The sequence below is a fragment of the Coffea arabica genome, chromosome 11c, assembly GCF_036785885.1.
Source record: "Coffea arabica cultivar ET-39 chromosome 11c, Coffea Arabica ET-39 HiFi, whole genome shotgun sequence".
NCBI lineage: Eukaryota > Viridiplantae > Streptophyta > Magnoliopsida > Gentianales > Rubiaceae > Coffea > Coffea arabica.
Window position 1 is genome coordinate 3,652,538 of NC_092330.1, and position 9,638 is coordinate 3,662,175.

At 33.9% G+C, this 9,638-nt stretch overlaps 1 protein-coding gene across 1 annotated transcript; it reads right to left on the reverse strand.

The window, feature by feature from the left end:
- Window positions 1-5,303: 5,303 nt before the first annotated feature.
- Window positions 5,304-6,561, reverse strand: LOC113717375 (short chain aldehyde dehydrogenase 1-like). The gene is made up of 2 exons (XM_027242194.2): window positions 6,454-6,561; window positions 5,304-6,357 (listed from the first exon to the last, which is right to left on the reverse strand). Exons 1-2 carry the CDS (start codon window positions 6,495-6,497, stop codon window positions 5,514-5,516), a joined length of 888 nt encoding a protein of 295 aa, XP_027097995.1. The 5' UTR covers window positions 6,498-6,561; the 3' UTR covers window positions 5,304-5,513.
- Between the last annotated feature and the right edge of the window lie 3,077 nt (window positions 6,562-9,638).

Consider the following 9,638-nt stretch of genomic DNA (forward strand, 5'->3'; position numbering starts at 1 on the left):
TTTGACAAGTTTGCTAAATTCCAGTTGTTAGTTATGTCTACTTGAACCTCTTTTGTTAATGCTTTTGTTAATGTCTTCTTACTTACAGTCATTAAGAACTGTGGAATTGCAATCCTCACCATTTGCATATAGTGTTTGATGTAGATGGTGTTTTGTACTATTGGATTGTAGTGATGCACACGTGGTCTTCTTACTGATATGCTTAAGACATTTTAGCTAATGTAGTGTCCTTATTTGATCTTTAATTTCGTTTGCTTTTCATACATAACTATTTGCAAACTTGGCATAGTGGATGACTAAGAAATAATGTAGCTGTTCATTACTTCACTCTGAAATCTAAAAAGCTGTGTACATGGGTTTACATTGGTGCTTAAAAGAATTCCAACTAACTTAGCCTTTTGGTATGAATCTCTTATCACCAGAAAGGGCATCATTTAGTTTGTACAATCTTGCAGTAGATTAACATGAGTTCATTGAATTGATTTTATAATAGTGTGAGGTTTATAGCTAATAAATATTTGAATGAAAATAAATATAGCTATTAGTGTGAAGTTTATGATGATCAGCACATTCCCAAAGGCTCTTGGTTTCAGAAATTACTTTGGCTCTTGCATTGGCCCCTCAACTTGCTTGACTAGAATGCCATCTCGGTTTCTACTTTTAACTAGTCCTCTCTTTGCATTGAGGTTGCTTCTTTTGCTATTTACTTCTTCTTTTTCACCTCCATCATACCATTCAAAATACCTGCACTTTGCACAACGGAAATACAACTTGTCCAGATTCTTTTCACTCTCTGATATCATCACGGTTGCCTTGCGATTACAGTGGCAAAACTTGTTTTCAATGGAGAAAGATGTGAGTGAATTCCATGATTCTCCCCTATGGCTTGAAGAGGCCATAGTTGCAGGTAAAACTTTTAACTCTGAGCTCTAAACACAGCACAACAAATTAACTTTGTTAGCACTCCAAAACTTGTAGCAAAGAATGATAATAGGTTGAGGGTGTAGAGGTAGTTAAGCTGCTTTATATACTATTGCTACTGAAACAAAAATTTGGCCATTGCAATTTGCAGCTAGCCGTTGCAATTGCTGCCAAATAACTGTTACAAGGCAAATCTTGTACTTACAAGTTTTTGTATTGCACTTACACCCCCTCAACTTTAGTAATCATTCTAATCATTTAATCTTCTTTTAATCTTCTACTAATACAAGGAGAAAAAGGGTATCCATGGAATAAAAATACCTTCTCACACATGAAAATAGTATTGTAATATGATTTGGATTGCATTGTTACCAAAAACTCAAAAGCAAGGGAGTCAGTGAAATTTTGAGAACCTCAAGGGATGTTAGTGAAAGTGTCAAAAACCTCCCCTGAGATTTCTGAAATTATCCCTAAAAAGTAATATTAGGGCACGCCAACTAATGATGTCATTTACTAGTGAATTTGGTTTGAGTATCTTGTTCTTTTTTTATTTTCTATTTTTTCAAAGAATGAATTATAAATGGAAGAAAAAAGACAATAACGGAAAATGAAACGTGGAGGGTTAAATTTTCCTGCAAACAAAATGAAGCACAACCCTTCAATTTGGAATGGTCTTATTACCTTGTTCATTGGGATGATCGCACCACTTTATTTAATTTTATAGGATAATCACATATATATACATTGTAAGAACACGAACCCCTGCATTTTGCACAATGGATTGATTCCCCAGTCCATTTGTATTTTCGCTGATCCGCATGTGCCAATTTAGCATAATATCATTTCATATCTTAATCCTATTCTACCGGTTAGCTAAAGATATTTAATCGAGTTAGATATACATGGTTAACAAAGAAAATAATACAGCTTATGTCCAAATTAAAAGGGAGATAGGTTCATTAGTTAAGAATTAAAAGGGAGACAGGTTCATTAGTTAAGTTCAAAACTTGAATTGGTTTAAGTTCAAAGTTGAACTTAGTTTACACGTAAATGACTAAATGGTTGGTTGAAGTTCAGGTACCGGTTAATTTAACCAACTAAACACATATGCAGGTAGGTTTGGGTAACTGCCCTTTTGAAAATTGAAAAAGATACTGAGCCTATTTTTCAATTAGGTTGTCGTAACTTAATTCTTTCAAAATTGCGGGTTGCTTATTCTGTTTTTGATTTGGAATAGTTTGATTTTCTCAATTATCCACTTTTTCAGTTTTTTTTTTAAACTCTCCTAGGTTAAACACTAGTTTAGTACGTCAAATATCGTTTGAGTTGGATATATTTGGGAAATTCCACATTTTATGTCATAGAGTAGAGTTTTTAATGCACCGAACTGCTTGTGTATATGTTTCTATTTAGTTAATTCAAGTTCGGAAAAGACTCGATTATATAATAAATAATCGAGTTCAAATATAATGTTAGACTCGTTTAAAAATCAAACTGTACATAAACTTGTTCGCAAACTGCTCGAATAGATTCATGAATACATATATAGTAAATATAAAAACCTTATACATGGTTAAATATGGGCATATACACCTTATATTTTTCTCTTAAAAAAGTAATTATACTCAACATTATTATTATTATTATTATTTATTTTCGAAAACAAAACCAATTTAATTACATCTATGCTAAACAATGTATGAGAAATTTGTGGTTTCAAGTGAAGGTGTTGGATATTCCCTTCACGAGATTACACAATTTGAAATGTCCTTGATGTCAAATTTCATCATAAACTCAAAACCCACAACCAAAACCTAAAACCCTTTATGCAATTGGAAATCAATAAGAGAAAAAACCACTACCTCATTCTCCGATGATCATCATGATGGAGACGCCAAACTGCAAATGCAACATCATTGTTGGAACTTTGCTTGAAAAAGAAGAGAAGAAAAATCCCAAAAATCCTTGAACAGATATTTGATTTAGTAAAAAGAAAAGAAGTGTTAATATCTAAAATCTTGCCTCTTATACGTTATCTTGATGTCATTTTTGGAGGACTTCCTTGCCAAGGCAGTGGTGGCTATAATTCTATCGCAACATTGACTATCCATTTACAAAATGAAATCAACCAATTGTGATTCTTATGGACTTAGTGGAATGCTTCAAACCCAAATCTGCCTTTGTGAAAATTGTGGTTGACATCTTGAGGCTTGACAGAGTTTCTCCAGGAAGACACGCATTAGTGCATATGAAATGCCATGGCTAACAAAATAAACCCCATTAATACACCCAATTATCCCACTGCCTCTGAAAGTTTGGGCAGACCTAATTGATTATGGGTTCACTTAAATTTTATTACCTATAATCCAATAATCTTGGCCCCGTTATATTTTTGACTGGATATTCGGTAGGTGGATTGCTTTTTTTCTTGTCCTTTACTTTTCCTTCTCTTTCTTTCTGTTTTTTTTTTCCCTTTTTCTTTTCATTTCCTCCACCTTCCTCCTCTGGTTGAGAAGATTGCCACTACTCGCCAGCAGCATCGTTGACTAGCATTGACATTTTTTTTTTTTTTGTCAAATACCGTACACGGAGAAGGAATGTCAACCCTTATTTTAGTAATTAAACTAAGTAAATGAATGAAGAGAGGAGTATAAACGTAACTTGGGATGACTTTACATGAATCAACTCATTTTTGCATGCTGAATTCAAATATAAATTTCTTTTTCGCAAATTCTTGCTTGAAAGCAACCCACATGCATCCCAACAATGGTGGGTCTGCCCCCGTTACATGATAGTTTAAATAAATCATCTCATTATTTACAGTGAATGACACCCCATCTTCATCAATCTAGATCTAGCACCGATTTTTAAAGTCATATCAAGACTGACTCGATTGTAGGAAAAGTTTGTGCCTTCACTGGTGCCGTCGTCACCAATAATTTCTTGAATTCTTTATTGATTAAATTATATTTTAACCTCCTTATATTTGTTACTTCATAGTTTGACCCCCTAAACTTTTCGTTTCGGTTTATTTTGCGTTTTCCCATCCTTGCAAAGTACCCAGAGAGGCTACAAACCGTTGAATCTCATGTTTAGGACCTTCAACAATTTTGCTTTCTTTTTTTATGTGGAGTACACTTTCAAGTGAGAGATTACCTTCATTTCTACTTCCTATGTATGATTTAGTTATGTGATATTAGCCTTTATCAGAATTAAAGCAACATTGTTGCTTATGATGAAGACCAAACTCACGAACTTGATAAAGGTATTTTTCTCTAGGATTCAATCTTCGACCTTCCAACCATTACAAACCATGAAACTTGCAAGGACATGGCATAAGATAAGCCTCCAGAGACTCATTATATTCATGAGATTGAGTGAATATGAGAGCATAGGTCCCATCAACTATTGAAATTATAGAAGCAACACAACGAGTATCATATATATGATATAGGCTCTATGGGTTTAATAAGAATAATTACCTTGGAATCACTTATAAAAATGATACAAATTTTATACACCTCCATTGGGTTGATTGGAGGAGAAAAGATTGTTTTATGGTGGGATGAAACTGTGCCGGCCAGTGGCGGAGCCAGAAAAAATTCTCAGTGGGGGCAAAAGTAATTCTAAAATTTTTTATTTATTCTTTTTTCTAGTTTTTTAAGCAAAAAAAAAAATATTCACCAATAAGTACAAATGATGTATATATTCCATGAAAACATAAAGAGACAAACTCAAAATTCTTATGTAATAATAATTTTAATTCAAAAAGCAAACTAAACAATTTACAATTGCTCACGACGAGTTTTCATATTTTGATAACAGTTTACAACCTTCTCATTTTGAATTTCACAAAGTATATTTTTCTCAATGTCAGTAACTAAGCAATAATTCATTCAAGTGTCTTCCATTTTATTTTGTAATCAATCCTTCACTATATTTATAACTGAAAAAATCCATTCTACAGTAGCTGTAGCAATAGGTAAAATTTAAGCCAACTTTAAGAGCATATAAACCAATTGGATACACAAAACTCCAAGGGACACACTTGAAATTATATGAAATTTTTATGAATACTATAGAAATGTAAGGGGAGCAGTGGGGGCCCGTGCCCCCAGTGCCCCCACTGTAGATCCGCCCCTGGTGCCGGCTGTATTTACCTTCTTCCATTGCTGTTCCTAAGCTATTTTACATCCTGATGAAGATCGAGTACTCATCCTACTGAAATGTGCAAAGCTGTAAGAATTTCCAAACATTTACAGATTTCGTGGCACTATTAAAGAAAGAAAAGGAATACCAGGTTAGAATTTTCTAGCTAGGAAGGCGCAGGACACCAACCATGCTTTTGATTCTTTTATTTTATTTATTTATATGTTGATTTTCTACATCAACAGAAATTTCCAGGCTTACTTGCTCATTTCCTTTTCCCATTGGCTCAAAAATGGGAAAAAGAATTCATTTTAAAATTGATAGGAGATAAGAAATTATAGGAAAAGGAAAATATAAATGTATCTCACAATAGCGATATGCAGCAGCAGGAGCACTTCGTTGACATCTTAAGGGAGAAGCAGCAGCAGCAAGTTCATCACAATTCACATTTTGCTTGGAATTGACAAGCTCTTGCTCAACTTAGCCTCTTTCAATGCTTTATTGGTTGTGCTATAACCACCATCAACCACCAGATTTAATCCGCTTATGTACTTGGATTCGTCACTTCCAAGGTATAATGCAGCTTCCGCTACATCTTCTGTTCCCACAGTTGCCTTCTTGAGATTTGCTATTGCTGAAACAAATCCCTCTATTTCATTCCCCTTGACCATGGGTAATGCTCTCTTTAGCATTGGAGTGGGAACTCCAAAGGGAGAAACACAGTTTACTCGGATCCCATATTGTCCCAATTCCACACACAAATTCTTGGCAAGCCCCAAAACGGCATTCTTGGACGCAACATAAGAATACGGGGCATCACCAAAAGTCATTGAACAAACACTGGAAGTTATAATAATGGATCCCTTCTCAGCTGGAACCATTACTCTCGCAGCATGCTTAGCGCACAAGAATGCGCCAAAAACATTAACATCGAAAACCCTTCTAAAGTTCTCGTGATCTGTCGATTCTGTACTGTCTTGATCAGGCAAAAGGATCGTTCTGTCTGATCCATTTCCAGGAATTCCAGCGTTACTGAACATTATGTCAAGCTTGCCATACGTGGAGATTGCAGTGTCTACTGCTCTTCTTACGTGTGATTCATTCGTTACATCGCAGTGGACGTAGGAAATGGCTCCTTCGGGATTAAGCTCCTCACAAATGGCTCGACCGAGATCATCTTGGATATCAGCAAGGACGACTTTAGCGCCATGCTTGACAAACAGCCTTGCAGTGCATTCTCCAATCCCACTGGCGCCACCAGTGATCACTGCCACTTTATCTTCAAGCCTGTGAGATAAGATCAAGCAGTTAGATTTCCATCTTTGTGCTTCAATTAAGTAAAGTTGAAGGACAAGAATTGACGGTGAGCAAAGGATAACTTACCTTCGGAATATGGAAGCAGAAGGAGGTGAATTGCTAGGAAACATCCTCACTTTTTCAACTTGCAAAGTCTGCTATCGAAATAATGGAAATGCAACATCAAGATTTTATAGAAATTCTTGCCGACATCATACAATAATAGGCCTTTTTCCTTAGTATAGAAAATCGAGATGTCATATTCCAAAGATTTGTAAGTCAAAGTTCACTAATTATTGGGGACTGGAGATTGCATCATTTATGTAGAAAAGCCAATATCTATATAATAGTACGGTCTATCTAACATGCTTACAAAACACTTGTTAAAATATATTTCAAATGTCATATTTTTTTAATATAAAATTAATTTAAAAATAAATAAATAAAAAAGAAGATAGGTAAAATTAAATATAAAAAATATATAAATATAAAAAATAATTATTAATATATATATATATATAATAGTTTAGATGAATACTAAACGAGTGCTTTAAGTGCTCCCGTTAGAAAAACTCATAATATAGTACTACGTGATAATCTGAACAAAGATATAGGCAGAATCAGAAGCGCATCTCGAAAGTATTTTAATTTGTCGCACATATACCTATTTGTCCTTTTCCCATTATTTTGAGGAAAATGTCAGATCAGTATGTAGTTCAACTAAACTACAAATCCAGCCCCATGTTTTGTGCGGTCAACACTGCTATTTGGGTATGGATCCGTATCATTTACCCAATTGTCTCCTACTTCATTTTACATGAGACTGGAATTGAAGTTTCAACAAGCAAAATTTACGAGTATACAAGATGACTTTGTTTTCTCAGTTATGCACATTATCCACATTGGAGAAGTGAATACAATTTGGTAACCTATTTTTGTTTGAGGATTAAATACACAAGCCCTTTAACATTTGTCGTGTGATTTGCATTTTCACTCTTGACGTTATTTATTTCACTTTGCCACCTCTATTAAGTAAAATAAGCTTTGACTGTTAAAACATATCAGAAGTTCTAAGTTTGCCTTAGTTTCATTTCTTTCCATTCTTCTTCTTATGGCCGAGCTCTCTTCTGATCACGCATTTTTAGTGCTGCAATTTTTACCTTTAAGAACTGAGTTGCCAAATTATTTTACTTCTATTTAAAATAAAAAATCTCATCAGAAACTTCACGAAATTTGGCACCTTGTTGCTATTCACAGTATTACTCATAAAATTATTATTATCAGCCAAAGAAGGTGGGGCACAAATGTGGCAAAATATCTCTTTTTTTTTTTTTTCTTTTTTCGACACTCGGTATTTGTCTATCGTACATTTACTCCTACTCCTACTCTATTCTATTCTAGGGGGATCCAACTGGACTTATGGGAAGACTGACGGGGACTGAACCACCATCGGATCAAACGTGTGCACTACACACCTATCTGAATTTTGGAGAGTCACACTTGTAATAATTAGTGGGAGGCAATTAGTGGATTTTGAACCCTTATCTCCCACTCTACCCAGCCTTAAAAATTTGACGGGCCAACTCCTCTCATGGGAATTGATTATACTAAATGTGGCAAAATGCGACGGGTGCACTAAATGTGGCAAAGTATCTCCTATATGAAAGTTGTGGACATTTAAAATTATTATTTTTGAAGGAGTACTTCGTGTGTAATATTAAGGGTCACACAAAAAGCGAGGACGAGTGCTACAAGTGAGAGAGTGAATATGTTTTGTAGCGTTTTGCAGGATTACACTTTCCACGAAGCCATCGAACTTGTGAATGGGACTGTAACCAATAATTGTGCAACATGGGCCAAAGGCTTGACAGAGAGCCGAAACCCTATACTTAGATTGTGTAACGTGGACCAAAGGTGTGATAGAGACCCAAAAGTGTGATACAAATAACTTGCTGTTCCCTCGTCCCGTTTCAATAGTCTTATTTTTTTTCTCACTCAATTTTAAAAAAATATTTAATTTTATTGACAAAGCAAATCTAATATAATATTTTTTTAAAATATTCTTATATTAATATCAGAAGTATGATTAATCACGGTACATTTACTTTAATTACAATAGCAATAATAATAGGTATGTTGCACTATTCAAAACATATATCAAAGCAATCATTGATAGAAAAGTTAACTGTATTAAATAAGATAAGTTATATTTATTGATAATGAAGTATAGTAAGTATGGATATTTTTAAAAAATTAGAAGTTAATTATATTTTTCAATTAAAAAATAGACTATAATTTAAAACGAATGAAAAAAAAAACAATACTTTGAAATTGGAACGGAGAGAGGACGTTTTATGATTGCTTTATGTGGACCAAGCTCACTGCTCTTTTATTACGCTCAAATGGGGAAAAAATTTGTTTCACAGCAACAAATCTCAAGTCCGGCTCCCGGCTGCTGTTGACAAGTAAATGGTTTTGATTGAATGTACTGTAGCATTGTAAATTATTGCTTTAAAAAACATATTGTCCTAGATGTAAAAGAATATGACCTAGAAGGAAATCTGAATAAGTTTCAAACAAAAAATATGCCCGGGATATTGGGGGGTGGCGGAGGTAATAAGAAATAAGTTTAACTAATGACAAGGTAACATACAAATGTGAACCATGGAACCCAAAACAGCTAATTAGATTTCTTTTTCTTTGATTCTAGAGGAGATTTAATGTCTTAAAAGGAAAATGTTAAAAAAAAAAACTAAGAAGGCTTGAAAGAGGTTTCGCAATCAAAACCTCTCACGTATACTCCCTTTGAAGATATTTATAAATCTTCGTTCCAAATTTATAAATCTAATTACCTCATTTTCTTCAAGGATATAGATCGTTTATTGAGTATAGGAGATATTAGACGTCGATCTTATAGAAAAAAATTGTCAATTATCAGTATGATTTGAACTCCTCTATTATTTAGATGATCATAAATAAAGCAAGTAAATTTATACTACTAACATGAAATAAAAGTAATAAAAACAGTTAGCGTTATGAATTTACTAACTGTTATTTCACTAGTTAAATGAGTTTATTTACCTTGGTTAGTTATAATTTATTTTTCAAATGTATGTGATAACTGCTTTCGTAATTATACTAACCACACTTATAACTACTCACACCTACTAACATAATATGAAACTAATTATAGATTCATTAGATCCGATGAAATTACCTGGTTAAAGCCACAAAAGTGCAACCTTACATTATTTAGCTAACCCCTCAATTTA

Excerpts from the sequence above, each read along its gene's own strand:
- LOC113717375 (XM_027242194.2), bottom strand. The coding sequence starts at position 6,497 with ATGTTTCCTAGCAATTCACCTCCTTCTGCTTCCATATTCCGAAG. Across the intron at positions 6,358-6,453 it reads TCTGCTTCCATATTCCGAAG|GCTTGAAGATAAAGTGGCAG; the intron begins GTAAGTTATCCT and ends CTTATCTCACAG.